This window comes from Gymnogyps californianus, chromosome 17 (genome assembly GCF_018139145.2).
Source record: "Gymnogyps californianus isolate 813 chromosome 17, ASM1813914v2, whole genome shotgun sequence".
NCBI classification, from domain to species: Eukaryota; Metazoa; Chordata; class Aves; order Accipitriformes; family Cathartidae; genus Gymnogyps; species Gymnogyps californianus.
This window is the reverse complement of record NC_059487.1, coordinates 16710677-16732917: the sequence shown is the minus strand read 5'-3', so window position 1 is coordinate 16732917 and position 22241 is coordinate 16710677. Positions and strand designations below refer to the sequence as shown.

The window sequence follows — 22241 nt, the reverse complement described above, 5'->3', positions numbered from 1 at the left end:
AGTCAGCACAAGGATGTGCGTGAAAAAATAAGCAATGCCACAACCTGAATATAAGCTAAGGTAACCACTTCTCCTCAGGACCTTCCAGGAGTTGGGACCTGATGGCTCAGCCGGCCGTGCCCAAGGCACCCGACGCTCTCACCGGCCACCTATCACTTATCCCGTCTGCCTCTGGCAGGCTGAAGTCCTGAGGCCTCTCTGTTTCCTGGCTTAAGTTTAAAGATCTCAGAAAGATTTTTCTTGGTATGCTGCCTAAACCCTTCCCTCCCGTCTCTCTGCACATCCCCAGGTACCACCTAAAAAATTCCATCGCTTTCTTGCAGTTTAAATCTTTCAAGTAATTGTGGGTTCATAATGTCTTGGTTTAACTGCTTGTGTCTTTTACTCCTTCGTAAGCCAACCGCCTCTTCCGCTGTTGTTCTCTTCTCACCTCCCCGCCGGACGCACCGCGGCCCGAACAGGACAACCCCGCTGCCACCTCTGCCACAGCGTGCTGCCGGGGCACCGAGCACCCCGAGTTCGCTTAGCGCCTGCGGTCACCTCCGTCACCTCCATCTGCTTCAGCACGGCATCCCACGGGTGTCCCCCTCCCCCGGGGAGGCGGCGGGTACGGGACCCCCCCTCCAGCCGGGACCCGGAGTTCGTTTCTGGTTATGGGTTCACCCGAGTGTCACCCACCGCCCTCGCTGCTGCGACACCGGGCGCAGCAGGGAAGGGGTCCCGGGGGCGTAGGGAAGGGGGCCCGGGGGCACCCTGGACCCCCGGCTCGAAGGACGGGGGACAGCGGGCCGTGCCCGAGGCGGGGAGCGGCGAAGGGGGGGCCACCCGCCCGCGGCCTCGCCACAGGCAGCCTGGCAGCGGGCAGGGCCCGCCGCCTCCCTCGCTCGCTGCCCCGGCCCGACACCCCCGCAGACGAGGCCGTACCCACGCGTGCAAATGGGGGTGGCCACACCGGCAGCGGCTGTCACACCCGCGGGGCAACGGGGGCTGCGGGTGCCGGCGGGCCGGCCCTTGGGTGAGCGCCCCGGACGGCGACGGCTCCTCGGGGCGGGCCCCCGCCGCACACGCGCGGGTGGCGGGGCCGCGGCGGGGCCCACGCACAGGCGGGGCCGGGCCGGGCCGGGCCGGGCCGGACTCACCTGCGCCGTCACCATGGAGCCGCACGGCCGCCTCCTCCCGCGGCACCGGAAGCGGCGGGGCGACCCCGCCCCTCCCGCCCTGACGCACTTCCTTGGCAACGCCGCGCTCCCGCCCCCACGCCACCACTTCCGTAGCGACCGGCCCCGGCGGGGCCCGGATGGAGCCGGGACAAAGGGGCCGCCGCCGCTCCCCCCCCCCGCCTCGTCCCGGGCGGCCCAGCGAGGCCTGACGGCAGCACCGGCCCCGGCCCGGGCGAACCTCGCCCTCCCCAAACGTCCCGTTTTTCGCCCCAGCCGGAGCCGGGGAGCGCTGCGCGGCTGCTCGGCCACACCCGGGCCGGGGAAGGTGCCCGCTTCACGGGGCGCTCAGCCGGGCAACCCGCGACAGAGGAAGGAAGTTCGGTGCAATATGAGCGAATACAAAATCAGGTTTTTATTATTACAAAAAATACCTTTTTTTTTTTTTAATTAAAAAAAAACCCCAAACATTTTCTCTTAACACACTGTGTTCCCAATACGATGCGGAAAGGCCGCCCTTGCTCCGTAACGAGGCAAGGCAGCCCCGACGGCATCATCCAAGATCACGGAGCCGAGTGAACCACCGAGGAGCGGGCAGGTGCCCAGCTCCCCTGGGCCCGTGCCAGGAGGCGGCCAGAGGCCCCAAAAACCACCAAATCCCATCATTTCTGGAAGCCAGCGCTGAGGAAACAGAGATGAGTCTTTGCCACCCTGACACTTGGGGTACCTCCTCATTTAGCCCTCTTTTGCTCACCCCCTTGAGCCTTCAAAACTCCTTGAAAGCTCAGGAACATTTCCAAGGAGGAAAAAACCCACCACCAAAAAGACATTTAGAGTTAAAACCTCATAAACACTCTGAGACAGCATTGTTTAAACCGCAGCAGCGCACCAGAGGCAGCCAGCCCTGGTACCACAGACTCACCTAAGTGGCATTTTTAAAAAAGGAACAGTAAATTCTGTACTCAGTCTTTGGACAAAAAAAAAAAAAAAACAACATCACAGGAGTACCAAAAGGCATTGGTCAAGCTGAGTCTCACCACACCGGGATTATCGCTGTTCCCAGCACCAAACTGTGCTGGGCCAGACGAAGGTTTTTTGGGCTGCTGTTTCACCGTCGGCTAACACTTCCCACAGTTATCTCCACCGGGAGCTACCCCCCCAGACAAGGGTTCTGCTGTCAGAGGGGTTATTTTACAAAGTACAAAAATAAGACAAAATCCAGAAACCATTAACACAGACCTAGGTACAACGTACACCAACCCCACTACAGCTACTTTAAAAGTCTTAGCTCAAAACCAGTTTCATTCCTACCACAGACCTCCAACAGCTACGAAGCTACAAGCCCTACATCTCCAACTCTCGACTGGCTGTGAAAGATCTCCCCGCCTGTGTCCCTGCAAACGCCGTCTCCCTGTTCCACACAAAGACGGGCTGAAGAGGCAGCTGCCACATTAAAACGTGCCCCCGCTGCGCTTCTCTAGCACCACTGAAGAGATCCGGGTGCCTCACGGCACCACTGAGAAGCGGGTATGAAATCTCTTTTGACAGGGGAATGGAAACCGAGGCACTGAGGTGACGTGGTTCTAGTAAGGCAACAGCGGAACTCGATAAAACCCAGAGCTAATTTCCAGTCCTGAGCTTTACCTTACACTCCCTTTCCAGGGACCGTGATATTCCTGACAATACTTTGCACTTAAAAAGAACTTATGGTCAGTTTTGGACAAAAAGCTTCACAACATCTCCAAGTAAAATTTAAATTTAACGGAGAAAAAAAAAAAACGGAGAAGCGGAAATCCAAGCAGCTGCTTCATCATGATTGCTGGTGGACCCCAAATAGTGAGAATGGAGAACTATATAAACTACATCTTAAAAACTATATATAGTTTATAGTTTCCTATAAACTACATGATTCAAAATTTCTTTTCTGCCTGACCTCACGCTGGAAATACAGGAGAAGTCAGTCAGAACAGTCTAGAAGTGACTGTGAGGAGGATCACAGGGCTGAAGCAGGTCTGCGGCAGCCTGGCAGTGTGCTCTGCACGCAGAACACTGTTAGCACCGAGCGGTCCCTCGGCAAGGTCCCAGGCTCAGAGCCCTGAGAACTACGGAGCCTGTTCCTCTTTTGGTCAGAATTCATCCCGCAATCTTGGTGGGTGGTCCATGCCAAAAAACGAAGAGGGTTTTCCATGCACGTCGCGCTCTCTTTTCACAAAGGCAGTAAACGAAGAGACACAGTTCCCGATAAAATGATCGGACTGGCCAAGAATATACAAATCAATCTGAGGCACTTCTGGCTGCAAGCTTACAACCTTGATCTGCAGAGAAACGAGGAAAGCAGATGAATCCAGTTATCTGTTATTACAATCCAAATGCCTTGGCATAATATTAGAAATGGGAATATACAAGAAAAAGAGAGTGGATTCTGTCTTAATTTGCCCTATAACTCATTTATGAATAGATAAATGTCAAAACCTTTCTGAAAATCACTTAGGTTTATTTAATGGCAGTCTTATTCAAGGAGAAATTTACTACCATGCAGGATAACGCTCTTCAACCTCTAGGAAAGGAAGAGCCTTACAGTATAATTTTTATTGCTATGAGCACAATTTACTTTGAGGTGCCAATATTTGTCTGTGAATACCATATTACGCAACTGCCTGCCTGCTGTCTGTGGCAGCAACGGGCCAGAATCAAAGGAAGGTTTTTATTAAAGCACTCCTGCCAGAACGGGTTTCTGAAAGACTCACCTTTCCTTGGAAGAACTGCTGTATTTCCGTCGTGTAGGGCTCAGAATCAGTAGCGATATAAACAGATTTAGCTTCTGTCTTTTCCACCCAGAGCTTGAGAGCACGCTTGATCTCTTTGAGGTCTGGCAGGCACATGTCCATGGTAAGAGGGACCGCAGCGCTTCGGTCGTAGCCCACGCACTGAGGCGAAGCCATGAAGTGCGGCCCGGCCGTCCCGTCCTTTAACATATTGCAAGCGTTTTTCTATTGGAAGAAGAAAAGAGAAAATATCACGTTTGAACGGCAAGTGTGAGAAAACACCACCACGTCCCCCCAGCTCCACCAGCAGCGTTACAGCCTGTTTGAAAGGGGAATCCCAACGGCACTGCTAACACACAGTGAGCTACTGAATACCAGCAGGGTTCGGGGTGCCAGCCCAGAAGGACAGCTCCTCTTCGGGCACCTTCTTCCACAGAGCGTTAGCCACCATCTGTAGCGACTGCACGGGCTACAGCAACCGGCCTCACACAGGAACCATACCCAATCTGAGCCGATCCTCAGATGAATTCCTACGTAGGGCCGGACCAGCAGAGAATGAATATAGGCTTCTCCTTTCTTCACCATGTCATCAGACCACACGATATACTTATGGAGGGGCCGGTGCTCCTCTAAGACTGGAAACTGGGCTGGAGCTCCAGGTAAGGCGAGGACAGGGTGCTCAGAGGGTGAAAACCTAAGGAAAAAAAAACAAACAACCCCAGCAGTCTGAAACATGACATAACCTTGCATGCATCAGCTTGCACAAAGACTGCTGTGAAGGTTAGAATGGGAACTATCAACACCCTGAATTATGCAGCATCTATTGCTCCAAATTTAAATCAATTTTAACTGTTTTGCCATCTGAACACAACATCGAAGAAAGCTCAGGTACTGCGTTTTACCTCAGACCTTTTATTTGACAGACAAAAAGATAAGAATCTCATACGCGTAGCGATGAGCTACCAAGCAACGAGAGCTTATGTTTTCACCCCAGACTAGAGCAATCCTGTCACCCAAGCTTACTGATACCACTAAAGTCGCTCGTAGCTCCGAAAACATGAGGTAACCAGCAAAATACAGTTCATGATCAGCAACTGAGAACCAAATTCTTTTTGAAGAATTACATATGTAGCCAATAAATACTGTAACTAAATATTACTGGCTCAGAAATCAATCAGCCTAACAGAGTTCACACCTAATACTGCCCACAGGAAGAGCATGCTCAGCGAATATTTAATGGAAAAAGCATTAAGATTTTTAATTATATTGCTAACTAACCACTTCAGTCTCTCCCCCAAAATGCAAAGGCTTTACACAGTGACTAGCACAACTGTCTTCCCGAGTTATTTATAGCGGCATGCCAGCACTTTTCCGTCTTCTCGCTACCTTTGGATCCAATGGTCCTTGTACGCAGAACTGAAGGAGATTCCCTTGAAGAGCTCAGACTTATCAAAATTCACTTGGAACTGATCCCAGAAGGGACCAAATGGATTTCCATCCTGCAAAGGAAAGACAAGTGTTCATTCAGTGCATATGCAGAGCCTGAAAGGCAGACTTGGCAAGATCCTGGGGTGCCAAGTTGAAGAGTGTTTCTCTTGCAGGAAGAAAGCAGACCGAACGGAACAGCCTGGTTGTCACGTATCAGCTCCACAGGAAGGAGAGCGTGAAACACATTAAAGAAAGAGTGAAACACATTAAAGAAAGTTAACTAAGGCAAAGGCTGTCTTAAACGAACAAGAACACGACAGCTCTCAAACTTGTATTTAAAAGAGGTTGCTTTAAAACCAGGTGGACAACTATACCACAGATGGGAAACGGGCAGAGACCAGTAGGAGATAAGCTACGGATCTGTTCTCCTTACAGCCACAATCAAGTCTGAAGTGATAAAACCTCCTTACACAGACCATCTTCCTGAACCCCAAGCGTTTGCTGACAAAGAAAAGCACGAAGGCCCAGCAAGCCGCGCCGACAAGCGGTGAAAGGAATGCCACACAGACTGATTTGGGGTGGCTAACTCCCAAGTTCGCAAATCGGCGGCGACCTGAACCAGCCAGTCGTTCCCTTTGGAACAGCAGCAGAAGCAAACTGCGCCCGCGGGGACGCAGGAGGGACTCACCTTCATGGGACAAGTGCTTTTGTCAGCGCTCCTCTGAGCCGCCGCTTCGAAGCAGTAAGCCACTCGCTTGCCAGGAGGCCAGTGAACGGGCGCCAGCTTCTCCATGAACGCCTCCAAGCTGATAACGCGGTGGTACCGCAGCAGCGGCTCCAGCTTGAAGTGCTCCGCGTAGGGAACGTGCAGCTGGGGAACGACAGGGACAGCCTCACTCACGGCCCGACGGCACCCAAAGCCCCGGTACACGAAGCCTCCCCCCCCGGGGAGAGGCCACAGCTCTGCCCGCCGCCCCCTCCCCGCCCGGCCTCCGGGGGCTCACGTTGGTGTAGGGCGGGCGGTGGTGGCGGTACTCGATCCACGGCGGCACGGCCAGGGTCCGGTTGAGGGCTCGGGCGAAGGCCAGGGCTCCCAGGAAGTGTTCGGCCTGGTTCCCGAACCGGCCTGCAAGAGGGGTGAGAGCGGGGCTCAGCCGGGGCCTCCACCGGGGGCTCCACCGGGGGCTCCACCGGGGGCTCCGCGCCGGGCCCGCCGCGGCGGGAGGGCCTCACCCATGCAGGGACAGTACAGCAGGTAACCGGCCGCGTCCCAGGCGGGCGCCGCGCCGCCTCCCGCCGCCGCCATCACCACCACCAGCAAGAGGAGGAGGAGGACAACGACCGGCGGCACCGCCATGGCGGCTCGGCGGAGGTCAACGAGAGGCGGCCCCATCCCGGCATGCCCCGGGGCCCGCCGGAACGGCCTCTCTAGCGGGTAAGCGGCCACCATCGAGGCGGAAGCGGGAGAGCGACGTCATTCCCACAATGCCCCGCACAATGGGGCCGCCGGGGCCTGGGCCGGAGCCGCGCCTGGCGGGGCCCGGGGGAACGGGGTGAGTGGAGGGGGGGGAAGGAAGGGGGCGGCACCGGAGGAAGGGGGGTGAGGGGCGGCGTCACGGCGGCCCCCTCCCCTCGGCGGCGGGGTCCCCTCAGGGGAAAGGGGGGCGTGTGAAGGGGGGAGGGGGGGCGTAGGCCGGGCCCGCCTCTCTCCCTCCCTCCCCTCAGGGCTGCGCCATGGTAACGGGGGGGGGGGGGGGGCGCGACACATGTGCTCCCCCTGGTACCGGCCCGGCTGCATCCACTGACCCTTCCCCGGGGGGGGGGGCTCCCGTTTCCCTCCCGGTACAAACGGCGGAGCTGCTGGGGGGGGGGGGGGGGCGAGGGGCCTCTGAGGCAACTCGGCCCCCCCGCCCTCGGCAGCTCTGCCGTTTGCAACCCGGTTGCAACCAGCACGGCCGCACTCTGTCCTGGGGGCTTTGCAGCCACTTTGGGGCTGAGTGGGTGAAAAAAGCGGGTTTTTGTAGCATAAATAAGTCATCCCAGAGCCATGTTGGCGTTTGGGGCTTTCCCGGTGGTGCAGGGAAGGGGTTTGGGCTTTTAAAATCTTGTCTGTTGTCATGTCAGGGAAGTGGAGAATGAAAGAGGAGCTCGGTCAGATGGGAAAATTCATCCTGCGGGGATGGTGTGTCTGGTTACATCCTATGGGAAAGGTGCAGCAGCTTTTCCCTGGGCTTTACAAGTAAATGCAAACTTTACGCAGAGTTTTTGCAAAATCTGTAAGCGATCAAGTGGGGGAAACTGATACTGAGGCTTGAGCAGCTCAACGAGAAAAATAAGCCTGTTTGGATGTAAAAACCTACACGTCTAGAGGCGGCCAGAGTCACTCACTGCAAGAAAGTAATGGTTTTCATGGCGGAAATCAGGGAATCGTAATGACATGTGAGTTGGTGTTTGTGACTGTAGGAAAACTGTAAAAAAAGGGTCAATGCCGGATGTGTAGGGAGGTAGGAGAGTGATTTTTACATCCAGGTGTGGCATTGGCAAGGCTGGTACTGTGCATCTAGGTCTGGTGTCCACTTTTTCTCCCTTAGAATTAAAAAAATGATATTGGAAAATGGCAGAGGATGTAGAAAAGTCACAAAGTGATCTGAGGTCTGGAAGCAGAGCCTTGCAGTCAGGGGTTGGAGCTGGGCTTGATCAGAACACTGTAAAGAAAAATAGGGGGTGATTTTGTTATGCTCTGTGGGGCCTTTGAAAGACCTGCTCCGAGGGATGTTGCTGCAGCAGTTTAAGGTGTTGTGGTCACTGGTTGTCATGTAGGAAAGTCAATAAATGCATGAGTGCACCCGTGCCCTGGCCGGGCCGGTGCCAGGCCTGACACTGCAGCTGGGATTGCTGCAGCAGCCGGGTTTGAGGCACGACACCGGGGTGAGGCCGAGTGCCCACCGTGGATTCTGGCCTCTGCTTTCTGCCGCGTAGCTGGTACCTTCCGCTTGAGCAAGTTTAAGCTTTAACAACTTAAAATAGCTTAGCAAACCTGAGTGGGGGACTGATCTGGCTGGGGAGGAAAAATTTAAAAAGAAGTTACTTTTCGGCTGGGTAAGTTCCTTCAGCCACGCCACCGTGCAGCTGTCAAACAGCCGGGCCAGCGCAGTGCAGAAGCGGGTGGTGAGGACTGAGGGGACGCAGGAGTCCCTAGGCCAACTCCTCTGTCCCTGCAGGAAGAAAAGGGACAGTACTGGAGCAGCTCCTCAGCAGAGGCACAGCAGGACTCGGCAGGTAGAAGCGAAGGACAGACAAATTCAAATCAGACAGGAGAGATGCCCTTTAGAAAAGAGAAACTGCAGCCCCACAGTCCAGGGGCTGGTCAGGCAGCCGGCCAGGCCTCGTGTCCCTGCCTCTCTCTGCCGCTGCATACCCGCTCCGGCCAGGTCAGCACAGCTTTGCTGTTGGTGCAGTCAGAGAAGTCATCCAGGCTCCTTTTTATGTTTTCCTGATTATTTTTAACCTGGGCAGTTCCCCGATCTGGTTCCCAGCCTAGGTCGCAAGGTTTTCCCGCACAGCCGAGCAATGGCGCTCCGTGTCACAGGAGTGACTTCGAGGGGCAGAAACTGTGCAGAAATGCTGTATCATTGAACCATACTTTGAGAAAGATTAAACAGTGGGACAAACTGTCAAAGCAGGTGGCAGACTCTATCCAAGGGACTTTCTGTGAAGCCCAAGAGTTCTTTTGTACTGTGTACCAACTCGGACATACCTCATTGTTTTCTGTGCAATGACAAGTGGCTGGAATCTCATACATAGCATATGATCCATCAGCTTTTATAAGCTCTTCTAGCTTGAATTTGCACAAACCTGATGACTGGAGTAATGAAATGCTTCGTATAAGTTGGCAGCCAGTGGGAATCCAGCTCTTAGGTGGATCGTATTTTTTTTCCAGCTGTGTTGACCCCACCAACCTCTTAACCTCTGTAGAACTGAAGCAGAGGAAGATTCATCTGGTGATGGGAGTTTTCTGTAACTGACTTATCTGAGATTTCTGGAGCTGCATAGGCTAGACGTATTTTTCCAAGACTAGTACAAAACTTTCTAGGATAAGCAGGTTTCCCAGTGCTGGTGCAAACGCCATGATGTACAAGATGTTCTCTGAACAAGTGTAGGTGAAGTGTTTCCACACAGCAGCAACTGTTTCTCTCTGGTGGCTACAGAGTTATGGTGGACAGGGAGCACATTGGAAATGTTCTTTGGGGAAATGTTACTAAGAAAACTAATTGAGCTTTTTTAAAATGTAAATATCTGGATCACACAGAGAGTTTTCTAGCCAAGCATGAATTATGTTGTTAACCTTCCACGGCTACTGTGTTTCACTGATAGTATGCAAGACTTTCATCTTGTTTTTTCTTTCTTATTCCACAGCTGTCAGAGTGTCCTAGGACATGCATTTAGACTTAGAAACAGATCCAAATAGGTAGAGTCCTTTTTCTTGCTAGACTCTTAGAATTTTAAAGGAATTATTTTACAATAATCAATTACAGAGATTACCGTATCTTAACTCTTTTGTATTTGGGTTTCTGCTCTGAAGGCGGTAGTTTATGCACCTTACTATTAAAGACAGCAAAATTCAAACTCTTGTCTTCTTTCAGGTAGCTTTGAAACTGGCACAGATGGCTGAGCTTGTTCAGAGGGAAAGCAGCAACTACCTGGCGAAAGTGGCAGAGACTCCCGGAACGTGTGCACAGCTCTGAAGCAGGAGGTAGAGAACACTTATCTTTTCTGGCACACATCTCGTTCAGAGGTGAAATATTCACGGTCTTAGACACCTACAGAGGAACACTGCTCCGAACCGCAGGACTCCTGCACCCCGAGGGGTAGGAGCAGCCATCACATCACACTGGGTTGCACCAAAGTGGCAGCTCAGCAGTTCTAGTCCTTTATTGTTTCGCTCTGCCCGAGTAGATTCAGCCTGCACAAAACTGAATTCTGTTCTTAATGGACATTTCCAAACCTCCTAGTGACACGTTTTCTTGGAGTCGTCCCATTTTTCCCAGTGTTTTCCATCCTGAGGGAACCATTCATGGTGTTGTGAGTGATGGTGTAGTTACAGTTATTGTTATTTCAGCTATTCATAACGTTCAGTGGTGCACTTTCTTAATGGGGGTTGGTTAGTTCCCTCGTAGTTGCACATCCTGCCCACAACTGGCACTCGTGTTGATGTGCAGGCAGGAAGTTCCTCCCTCTGAAGCAATCATGGAGTGAGAAAGAGCTTGAGGGTTTGATGCTATTTTAAGAAGAGTTTCTCAGGCAGCTAAATTCAGTGAAAGAGATCTTTTCTGAGGTTTTTATTTCAGCTAACCGTTTACCAGTTTAGGGGTTGGTAGAACCATATAAAAATGCAGTACTTTACCAACAAGACAAACACAACTCAAGAACAACCTGCTAAGAGAGATTAATGTGGATTTTCATCAACATGAAAGCCAGCAGAGCATACAGGAGGTGTATTTTGTTGAACAGGAAACAGTTTGAGCTTCCATTATCAATGGATGAGAGTGTAAAAGAAAGAAAAAAAAAATTAAAAATTGCTCATTACTGTAGAAAACTTGCTAATCCAGAGAGGCAGAATCTGCCCCACAGTAGAAAAGTGAAAATACAATGACTAATCGCACCCTGAAGAGAAGCAGCGTCTGTTGCCTTCCTGAAAAAGGTGTAATGTTGCTGATAATAGCAAGTTTTCTTCCCCAGCCCTGTTGACCCATGTGTGGTAATTCAGATTGGTTTGCTAGGAGACGGTCTTAATAGTGCACCAGGTTGGTAGCAGAGTGGATGAAAAAAAAAATACAAGATAACCTTAGTTTCTCTGAGAAGCTCTAGAAGGGAATTCCATGTAAGCAAAGATCAAGAGCAAGTGAGAACAGACTACGAAGGATATGAAAAAAGGGGATGAGAAGCGATCCACAAAACACACGGGGAAAGGTGAGGTATTTGGGGCTACAAAGAGAAACCTATCTACAATATTTCAGGAGAAAAATGCATGTAACAGGTAACACTGGCTCTTCATAGTTTCAAAAATGTAGTTCAGAAAAAGTTTAACATCATTTTATTCAGGTAACAGGGGTTAAGGGAGACAAGAATGAAACACGTTCTGGAGATGGGAGTTTCCCATGTCTGTGAACGTGCATCTTCACATGTTTATAATGCTTGTTGAATGCTCACACGTGTGTGTGTGCACACGGGTGAAGGATGCAGTGTCTTAACACCGACCCTTCTGTGATTTCAGATGAAGATGTTTTGCTATTAAAGCAGTTCGGTCACAGAGGGTTCCAACAGAAAGCTGCACCGGGACAACACCACAGCAAGACGCCTGCAGGCTCGAGTTCTGCTTGACATGGCCATGTTCTACTAGACCTGCCATGACGGCATTTTTTCCCAGTGTTCCCAACTGGATTCAAGATGCAAAGCAGGAGGAGGAAGAGACAGGCTGGAAATTAGTCCCCAGACCAAGAGGTGAAGAGACCGAAAGTCAGGGAAAATGCCAATGTGAAATATCGGAGACCTCCTTCACTAATGTGGACAAGCTGAGAACTCACACGCTTTCTCATACTGAGCAGAGACCATACAACTGCCCTCAGCTGCACTGTGGCAAAGCCTTTGCTTCTAAGTACAAGCTCTATAGGTAGGTAACTGCTGAGTGCCTCTGCCGAACAGTGCTCCCCTACCAGGAGAGAGGGGAAAACCCCTCCATCGTGGGTTTTTTTTTTTTTTGCTTGAATTTCTGAGAAGGTGGAGGAGGGGGAATGCCCTTGTTACCTTGCAGAGCAGTTGAGTCCCAGACGTTACCATACTTGGCATCTCTTTAAGCACCTTCCAGAGAACCTCAGATAATACTTTATCCTGAGCTGAAGCTGTTTTCTATTTTACTAAGGAGGAAATTGAAGCAGAAAGTGAAGTTCACAGATTAAAAAACAAAATGAAAAGCAAGAACAGCATTCACATTTCATAAGCCCTACCTCAAACTTTAATCACAGGAATATTTCTATGGCAGCTTTTGTTCTAGGCTAAAGAAGTAGAGTTCCCATTTATGTACTGAAATACAGCGTAGAATTATTGAACTATATGATCGCTAGGAACTTGAAACTAGATGAACCACAGTGTCAGAGAGTGTAAAATACCAAGGTGAAATCAGTCCATAGTGGCTGTCAACAGACATTGCCAGTCTGATGCCTCCTGATGAAATGAAGCCGTCTCACCAGCAGACAAGCATTTCTTGTCATAAACTAGCAAGGTTTTCTTTGTCATTTCCCCCTTTGATAGCCTCTGCAGAGAGAATAGGAGCTGAGTAGACGACTGAAGTATACCTGTGCAGAGGTGATGCATTCTAGGGAGGACGGGCACTGCTGAGACAGACTCTGTAACTGTTCCTTGAAATGTTGTGCTTCTGTGCACATCGTTTAGTGGCGGTAAAATGCCATCTGGGATTCCTGTGGCATAAAGCGTAGAACACAAGGGAAGTTTTGAAAAAGTAGCGTGTGTTCTCTTAGGGGTTGGACGCTAGTCTAAACTTTCCTCCTTTTCTCCCAAAAGGCATATGGCCACGCACTCTGCTCAGAAGCCTCATCAGTGTATGTACTGCGAGAAGATGTTTCACCGGAAAGATCACCTTCGCAACCACCTCCAGACCCACGATCCCAACAAGGAGGCCCTCCACTGTCCTGAGTGTGGCAAGAACTACAACACGAAACTCGGCTTCAGGCGACATCTGGCCATGCACGCGGCTGCCAGCGGTGATCTCAGCTGCAAGGTATGCCTCCAGACGTTTGAAAGTACCCAAGTCCTGCTGGAGCACCTCAAAGCTCATTCTAGGCGGGCTTCTGGTGGAGCGAAGGAAAAGAAGCATCCGTGTGACCACTGTGATAGGCGCTTCTACACCCGGAAAGATGTGCGGAGACACTTGGTAGTGCACACGGGGCGGAAGGACTTCTTGTGCCAGTACTGTGCTCAGAGGTTTGGGCGGAAAGATCATCTGACCAGGCACATGAAGAAAAGCCACTCCCAGGAACTGCTGAAGATTAAGACAGAGCCAGTTGACATGCTGGGTCTCCTAAGCTGCAGCTCATCTGTCGCAGTGAAAGAAGAGCTGAGTCCCGTCCTGTGTATGGCATCCAGAGACATGATAGGTGGTAAGAGCTTCCCTGGCATGTTGCCTGTGGGCATGTACAGCACACATCTCCAAACCATGCCAAGCTCAGGGATGCCCCATTCTTTGGTTCCTAATTCTCTTCCAATGGGAATGAGCTATCCTCTGGAGTCGTCTTCTCCCATCTCCTCCCCACCGCAACCTCCTCCAAAGTATCAGCTTGGATCTACCTCATATTTGCCTGAGAAACTACCCAAAGTAGAGGTGGACAGCTTTTTGTCAGACTTCCCTGGCAGCCTGTCTCTCTCATCTGGTGAGCCTCAGTCCTCTTCGCCTCAGCCACCCCCCCTGGATGAGGCTTTGCTTTCCAAGAGCCCTGCTAACCTTTCAGAGGCTCTCTGTGCTGCTAACATGGACTTTTCTCATCTTCTTGGCTTCCTCCCCCTAAATCTTCCTCCTTGCAATCCACCTGTATCATCAGGGGGATTGGTCATGGGCTACTCACAGGGGGAGACACAGCCACTGCTTACCACTTTGCAACATCAACCTCAAGAATCTCCTGGAGCTGGGGCCTCGCTGAACTTTGGGCCCCTTCATTCATTGCCCCCTGTCTTCACCTCCAGCTTGAGCACAACCACGCTGCCACGTTTCCACCAGGCATTCCAATAAGCTGAAAATAGCACTGGAGAACAGATCTTTCAGTCACCCTTTTGTGGAGAGCCTTAAAAACGCACAACTCTTACTTCCCTTTGGGGTGCGAAAGCTTTGCAAAGCTGTTTCAGACAGGAGGTTTCTGATCTCTGGAGGGAGCACTTGTAGGCTGGAACAGCAGATATCCCCGTGCAAGTCCCAGTCCTGTACAGCGAAAAGATTTCAGCTAATAGACTGGATATATTTTATCTAATTTTTAATCTGTGAATCAGAAGCCGCGCTTAGCACTGACCTTCCCTGAGATCCTGGAGCTATGTTCCTCTCTGGGAAGGGACTGTCCCTGAGAAGGAGTTGAGACTCTTTCATCTTGGGCTAAACTTTTGAAGAGTCCAGCTTCCATTTCATGTTGTCACACTGCAATTCTGGCAAAACAGCCAACACCTCCACATGGAGAAGGAGGAGAAGTCAGGATACCCGCTCTGTATGAAGCCAACAGGGAAGAGGCTGTCCTTCCCCACTACCTCTCATCCCATCACCTAATACAGCTCACTCCACCGAATACAGCTTACTCCACATCAGTGTTAAGCAACAAGACCGTTTACATAGTGAATTCAGAGACGTCACCTCATTCTTCTTTGCGGAGCCGTTAGGTTAAACTCATTACAGTGAACGTTGTTTACACAACACAAATCTGTTTCCGCCATTACAAAAATAGGAGGCACCAGAATACACTGGTTTTATGTCTGGTGTAGCTAGAACACTGTTTACACAACGAAGTCAGGTTGCACTGATTTCTCTTCACTTATCATGTTCTTCCCCCATGGGGAAATACACTGCTTTTTGGACCACTTCAGCCTCTGCCACTGTCGGCAGCAGCTTCCCGCCTTTTCTCTCTGGCTATCCACGTGTCAAGGGGATGGAGCAGCTCTCACAGCTTAGCTTGTTTTTGTGGTGTATGGATAGAGCCCTTTTAAATATCTCCCACAGGCAAACAGATCGTGCATCTGTTCTGGAAACCAAAGCATGTGAAAAAGCTAGGTGAGGAGCTCGGGGCTGGCAGCGTTGAGTACTGTCGTACCAGGCAGGGATGAGAACAGGCTGCAGGCCCCCGCTCCCTAGATTCCCTTGAGATGAGGAACAGAGTACGAGTTTCTAGGTTTTTTTACCACAACAGTTCAGTGAGGTCAGTACCCTTTTGGCTTATCCATGAAGCAGTCTCAAGAGATATATTTTTACCTCCATCCTAGGGTGATGACATCCAGGAATTGGGAGGAAAAATTGGTCCCAGCTTCATGTACGCTCTGTCAGTGTACTAGAAGCATTTTCCCCAACACTAATCCTTCTAACAAACGCTGAGGGTTTGGGCCTGCAGTCACCCTTTCACTTAGGATTTGGTTCCACTGGCCTTTTTGTTCTCTCCTTCTCGAGCTTTGTCTCCTGAAGTTAAAGTCCTGCTTCCCCTGCTCCCTGCCTCACCTCTTCAGTTCTTCCACAGTCTGTCTACCTGCTGAGGGCAGAGGGTTACACTGGTAAGTGGCAGCCAGCTGCTGATGTCATTTAGCATCTGTATCGTCTCCTGCTCTCATTTTCCTGGGCACTTGTACTGCAGATGGTAACATACGGAGGTCGATCTCGCTATACGTTGGTGCACGTTTATGGATATAGACACGCAGATCTTCATACCTCGGCATGGAGGAACCATTGTAGGCCAATATAAACCAGGAAATCTGTCGCTGTTGTTCTCCATAAATCTAGAAAATGCAAAATCTACCTCTACTCTGTTATCTCAGCTCCTTCCGTGAAGCCAGATGCTGTCCTCCCTCATCTCCCCAGAGTACATCCATTTCAGTCAGTGCATATTACTTTCTGCTGAGCCATTGATCCCACAGCGTGACATTAGCCGTGCCTCGTTTGTTCATAGGCTTGTCCCCCTTCCATTTTACTCAAGAATTTTATTTTTAATTTAGCTTAGTAATTCTTCCCAGAATGACTGTTTAGTGATCCATTGATTCTCCAAAACATAGATCAGTTGTTTTAGGTTAGCCAGCAATGCTGCAAATAATACTTTTGTATCAAAATGTAATATAAGATTTATTTACCTCAGCAATATCCTGTGGCAATGATCTCCCCGAGTTAAATGCAGTACTTCCTTTTCTCCACTGTAAAATGTTGCCTTTTGAAGTTCAACGAGTGCCTTCTTGTTCTCTAACATAGAAAAGGTAAATAGGGCATTTCAGCTAGTCTTCTGTTTACCGTCATTGAATACCTCAGGCCTGTCTTGTATTGCTTTTCTCTTTGCAAATTAAAGAGTTTCACACTGTTATCAATTATATGCAAGCCTTATCCCTGTCTTCAGTTGAGAGGATTTTTTTTTTTGAGAAATAAATGGTCAGAACTGATCACTTGCTGCAAGTGAGGATTATCAGATTTATGCAATGCCATCATACACCTTCTTCTGTTTCAGAACATTCAGCTTTCTTGCTTTTTGCCTGCATTGTACTCTGAACAGATGCCATCACTGGAATTCCTTTAGCAGTGGTAGCTAAACTTAGAGCCAGGCATCTTTTTCCTACCAGTAGCCTGTCAAAGAATAAATGGAATTCATTTTGCTATTATTTGCATGTGTGATTTGCTTTCCACAGCTATTCTAACAAGCAGAGTTGCAATAACATTTGTCAATGAGAGGAAAGTCTAAACCAGCAAAGGCAGCGTGTTCAGAGACAGCACGCTGGAGCTAATACCAGGTATTTGCACTGGAAAATGGATTCAAAGTTCCTGTTCCACAATGGAGTTTATAATCTGCAAGTGTTTTGTCAGCCAGTCTAATGAGGCTACTCCCATTTGAAATACTAAGTATGCAATTCACAAAACAAATTATTTCCTGAAGCTAGTTAGTGAACAACTTTTACCTGTTCAGAAGAAAAAACTTGGAGCATCTAAGCAACTCCACTTGGGAATCTAAGTTCGTTAGGAAGTTATGTACCGAGCTGTTATGAAAATCAGTAGAAGTCAGCTTAGACAAGCTCCTGCTGATGCGACTGTAGGTAAAATACAATGTTAAACTTGCCACACTGAGAGGATGATTGCTGCAGCACAGCCTGGAAACCTGCTCTGTTGCGTACGTGCAGGACCTTTGTGCGTGAGGGAATGGCAGCCATTATGCTAGTTATGTGATGTGAAAAAAAAGTGTCATCCCAGAAAGGGTTTGGTTTTGTTTTTAAAATCAAGGTTTAGGGATGTTTAAGTCAACATGCTACTTTCTCTCCTAAGGTCATTATTAACGTAGGGAATAGCAGACTGCAGGGAAGGATGGTGAATATGAAAGAGAGACCCTTAGCGTCAGTGTCCGTGAACACAGGGCCAAGCGTTACAGTTACATACAGGCATTCTTTGGCCGGTCACCGAGGACCACAAGTTAGGGGCTCCACGTACAGGAGACCGCTGCGAGTCAGCCAGGACAAATACAAATTAAGCCATCTTGGGAGGCACAAAATACTTCTGATGGAAGAGCAGAGTTTTTAAAGCAGTATTTTCAAAGAGGCTCAATGAATACAGGAGACAGCAAGCTAGGCTGGACTTTACACCGAGATAGGGCAGCAGAGAAGTGCTGAGATTTGAGACACTAAGCACCAGCTGTATGAGGGCAAGACAACTCGGAGGATGAACCTGTCAGAACTGAGGAAACTCACCTGTAATAAACATTGTGCCAGTAGAAGGCTCACACTTACCCCACGAACGGTGTACAAGGCAGCCAGTAAAGACGTAGAGCATTTTAAGTGCTAAATGAAGGACTGCCTCAGTGGCAGAGCCCTGTGAACCACCCCGTTATGATATCTTTATTCCAGGCACATCTGTATCAGAAAGGTGACATCAGATCGAGCCCAAGAGGAGCAACTACAGCAAATAATTGCTGAGGAGGGCTTAGTTAAGTAAAGAAATATTTTAAAGTGTGGCTGACTTCGGGGGCATTCAAGACCAATAGGAACAGCGCAGACAACTAAGGTATAAAATCACAGAGCTGAAGTCTGTGAAAGGACAGGATGCGAACATGCCAGCCATTATAAATCAGACCCTAGATTCTCAAAAGGGCAAGGACATAACGTCCCACTAGAAATAAGAATGACTCCAGCTCACTCATTAGAAAATACACAAGACAAGCCATTTCCATGGCAGCAGAGGGTTAACTCACCTAGCCAGCCCTTCCCAGGCTCGGATTTCTAGAGCTGTGTGAAAGTCTGAAGATCTTTTTCCCCATGGGATTACAGCTGGCTCAAAATCTATTTGTATGAAGGAACAACCTGTTAACTTGCATTTGCTTCCACTGAATTTCACTTGACAGAATGTCCACGTACGGCGTTTTGACAGACCCTGTTCAGCTGTCTCACAATAGTGCCTGCTCTTTAGCCTCAGTGTTGAAAAATGTTGTCACTTCAATGGGAATCCCTTTTTTCCCTCTGGTAGATTGAGGATTTCAGTACTTTTGTTGGGAGCTCAGCTCTTTGTTCTTTAATTCCTTCGTTGCTGACAGGTGAATAGCAGCTGCTTGGAAGATTTCCTGCAGTTCACTGAAAAATCCCCATTTCCTTTCTCTACCGTTGCATCACCTTTGCTATCTGGAAAGAATAACCCCGCAGAGGCATTTTCTACTGCCTGCAATTAAAATTTTTACAAAGAAATCTTCAAAGATGCTCTCCCCATCACCCTACCTTCTTGCTTATCCTCTCTAATCCTGGTTACTCAGGCTCACTGAATTCTCCCTCGGGTGCCTATTTTTCGTTAATTGCCTGCCCAAGGCCTGTAGACATTCTGCCACTAAAGAGTGAAGTGGATGAATGGCTCGAACAGAACCACTTCATTAAAACTTCACGGGTTTCCATCTTTATCCAAAATTTGCTGCTTTTTCATAACTTATTTCTCATATTTTTCCCAATTCTCAGAGATGGGAATCGCCATCTGAAGCTCTGAGTACAATCCTGCCCGACAGCCACCTGGAGAAGGGCAGTTTGGTTTAGCCTGGTCTGCTGGACCAGGACTCGGGGAAACCCGGACTCTGTTCTCGCTCGTATCACCGACCCTGGCACCCCTCACCCTTTCTGTGCCCGTTTCCCTGTAACGGGCCACAGCAATCCCTTGCAAAGCAGCTGAAAGCTGCCAGGGAAACACGGCATTGCTACGGACACAGCTGCCTTACAGGACGGCGATTTCCCGTTCCTCACCCGCTCCTCTCCCCCCGCCACGTCTCCGGTGTCCGTAGACTCAGGTTCTGCTGTCCCTGTCGCACAATCAATGCACACTCGCATCGGGCTCACCTCCGTGCTATTCTCCCCACCCCGTGACGTACTCACTTCATTTTGGTGAACAACCGGGATCCTTTAGGAATCCTCCCGCATGTTTCAGGCAGTCTGTAGCTCCAGGTAAGGAGTTTTCTCCCAGAGCACTTCCTCAGCAGGCTCCTGGGTGATCTGCACCCGGAGCCATCTCCGCACGGTTACGCAGACCACGCGCCGCTAAGTGCTTTAGGCTGCCACAGAAACAGGTCAAGCGAAAATTGAACCGGTGATCAGAACACGATACCCAGAAAACGGACCACGTTCTGCTTCTCACATATCTACAGCACGAGATTAGCTTAGCTTTCCTATCAAAAGTACGTTTTATTTCTTATGCGCACAGGTAGGCTTGCAGGAAGAGACTGAAGCATCTTCCTCACTGTGTGCTCGTAGTTGAAGCTAGGTCTGCAGTCGTCCTTTCCACCAGTGCCTAAATACCAGCACGCACAAAGAATGTACGTGACATGGAGGTGGCTTCTCTGTATTGGGAGATCACAGCGACAAGGAAAGTGAAAGGCATTGCAGAAGATGAAGAATAGGGGATTTGGAATCCTTTTTTTTTTTAATTACTATTAAATAGGCCAGCTCTTCATTTTCAGTTAGGGGAAAAATCCTCAACATGAAAGTGTCTTGTTAAAAAACAACCGTCCCTCATTTTAACGGTTATCTTCACCGTCATTCTCACCATCTATTTCACATACCGTGTCTGTCTTTGAAACTACTATGCAAGTGGAGAACCAGCTCTAATGCAGAAGGCACTGAGACGGTAAGGGGCAAAAGCCTGCAGGCCAGATCGGCTGCAGCATCTGTCGCTCGGCTCCGGGGCCCCGGCGGGTTTACCCTCCAGGCGACCAGATCACGTACCTGCCCGGCAGCCCATTTTCCTCGGCAGTTCAGTGTCCTGCGCGTGAAGGCGACGCATCAGCTTCTGCTTACGGAACTCACCAGCACACCCTGCTTCAAGATGCGACTGAAAATGGTGCACAAGCCTGCAGGTTCGAGCAGAGAGCTGGCATCGGGGCAGATTCCTTAACTTCTACTAGAAGCCTGTCTTGAGTTCATGACTTCTTGCCCTACTGAGTGCCTCAGCCTTGACTGCTTTGTGGGTTTTCCCCCCCTCTAGTGACCCCTAATATCTAGAAACTATTTTTAGGAAGGTTGTTTTCTAACGTTTGTACCAGTATTTTCCTTAAACGGGGATATTGAACAAAAACCGAGAGATGTCTGCCTTCGAGGCGGTCTGACAATGGGGTGGTGGCAAGAGGGACGGCAGAGGGAACCTGTGGAAGCCATGAAGACTCACCCCTGGGAGCGGTCGAGCTCTGAAACTGCTGCTGGAGGAAAAGCTGCTGAGCGGCCTCTGCAGCCAAGAGTCACGCTGAGAACCCTCTCCCGGGCAGGGCTGCCCCTGGCACGAGCTCTGCCGTCCGTCGCAGGCTGCAGGAGGGCCTGACCGGAGGGCAGTATTTGATCCGGAACCGGCAAACATCCCGGTGTAAGGGAAAGGGTTTGGGCTTTCTCAGCCCCGGGAGCCGATGGGAGAGATGCGGCGTCGCTCGCTGGGGCCGCAGTTCACGCCGTCTCTTCTTGCGCTGGATCTCGACAGGCCCGTGCCTGACCTCCCTTCCTGCAGCTACAGCTGCCGAAGCCAGAAGCTTCCCATTGTTAAAGCTCAACTGTTTTTCTAAAAACAAACTTTCTAGCACTTTTACACACAGCGAATAACCTCTTTTAATGGAGTATTTTGGGGGCTGTAAACAAGGTTTTTACATTGTAAAAATATTAAGTGCCATTAGGAAATGTACGGTTCATCACTAAAATTAGCTCTTTCATTGTCTTGCAAAATGAAGTTCAAATTGAGAGCATTTTTTATAATGAAGTTGTTTATTAAAAGCTTTTGAATTATCTGCCCCAGGTGTCTTCTTGGAGGGGAATGGGGTTTTTGGTTGGTTTGTTTTTAAGTAAAGACAGAATCGTAAGGCAAGTCAAAGACCCAGTTCCCTACGTGAATCCACACAGACTTTTAAGTTTCTTTCAAGCAAAGAATTAGACACCCCACCCCACCCCCCAAAAAAAAGAGGACATGGCACCCTGCTGGGGACGTAGCGACAGCTGATGCCATTCTCTCCTGTCAAGGAGAATAACGTTTGTTAGACAGAAAGTCCTGGTCACTTGGTTTCACTAAAATTACCAGCCCGCGTGGAAGCATTTCAGACGAGTACAGCCCACTCCTCCTTCCAAACAACCCCAGCACGCTCAGCTCCCCAGGTGGCAGAACCAGCAGCAAACCTTAAAGCTTAAGCTACGACTACCTGCTGACGCCAGCCGCAGAAGCATTTTGACGGAGATAAAAGAGGGCGAAGAGCATCCTGCCCTCTTGGGAATTTCTTTTCAGAACACTGTTTAAAAGCTGACAGCCGTTTTCAGGTACTTTTCTAGGTATGATCCAGTTTTCATTCTTAATGCAGCCACTGGTAAAACGTGCCGTTTCCTCAGCAGTGCTTTTCCCCGGAGCCGAGGGCTACGGCAGGACACGACTACGGCAGGACACGACTACGGCAGCACTGCTTCTCTACTCTGCCTAAAAATGAAAACCGAGTTCAGCACGGATTGTCCTGTTGGTGGAGCTGAAGCCTTCCTTTGCCTTTTTTAAGGGGAGAAGGGACTATTCTGATGATTTCTGAGTTTTGATATTTGTATTTGCCTGCTCGGGTCTCGGCAGCTGATCAGGGTCACAGACGTTCAGCAGCCCCTCATGCTGGCAGCCCCGTAATCCGTTACC

General features: G+C 49.8%; 2 protein-coding genes across 2 annotated transcripts; one reads left to right on the top strand and one right to left on the bottom strand.

Annotated features, from left to right (window-relative positions):
- Positions 1–1547: 1547 nt before the first annotated feature.
- On the bottom strand, positions 1548–6800 carry POFUT1 (protein O-fucosyltransferase 1). The gene is made up of 7 exons (XM_050907616.1): positions 6584–6800; positions 6355–6476; positions 6039–6221; positions 5309–5421; positions 4424–4616; positions 3905–4147; positions 1548–3472 (listed from the first exon to the last, which is right to left on the bottom strand). The coding sequence occupies exons 1-7, from the start codon at positions 6798–6800 to the stop codon at positions 3284–3286; spliced, it is 1260 nt and encodes a 419-aa protein (XP_050763573.1). The 3' UTR covers positions 1548–3283.
- Positions 6801–6848: 48 nt separating this feature from the next.
- Positions 6849–17455, top strand: PLAGL2 (PLAG1 like zinc finger 2). The gene is made up of 4 exons (XM_050907521.1): positions 6849–6903; positions 9994–10103; positions 11625–12020; positions 12929–17455. The coding sequence occupies exons 3-4, from the start codon at positions 11758–11760 to the stop codon at positions 14148–14150; spliced, it is 1485 nt and encodes a 494-aa protein (XP_050763478.1). The 5' UTR covers positions 6849–6903; positions 9994–10103; positions 11625–11757; the 3' UTR covers positions 14151–17455.
- The last annotated feature ends 4786 nt before the right edge of the window (positions 17456–22241 follow it).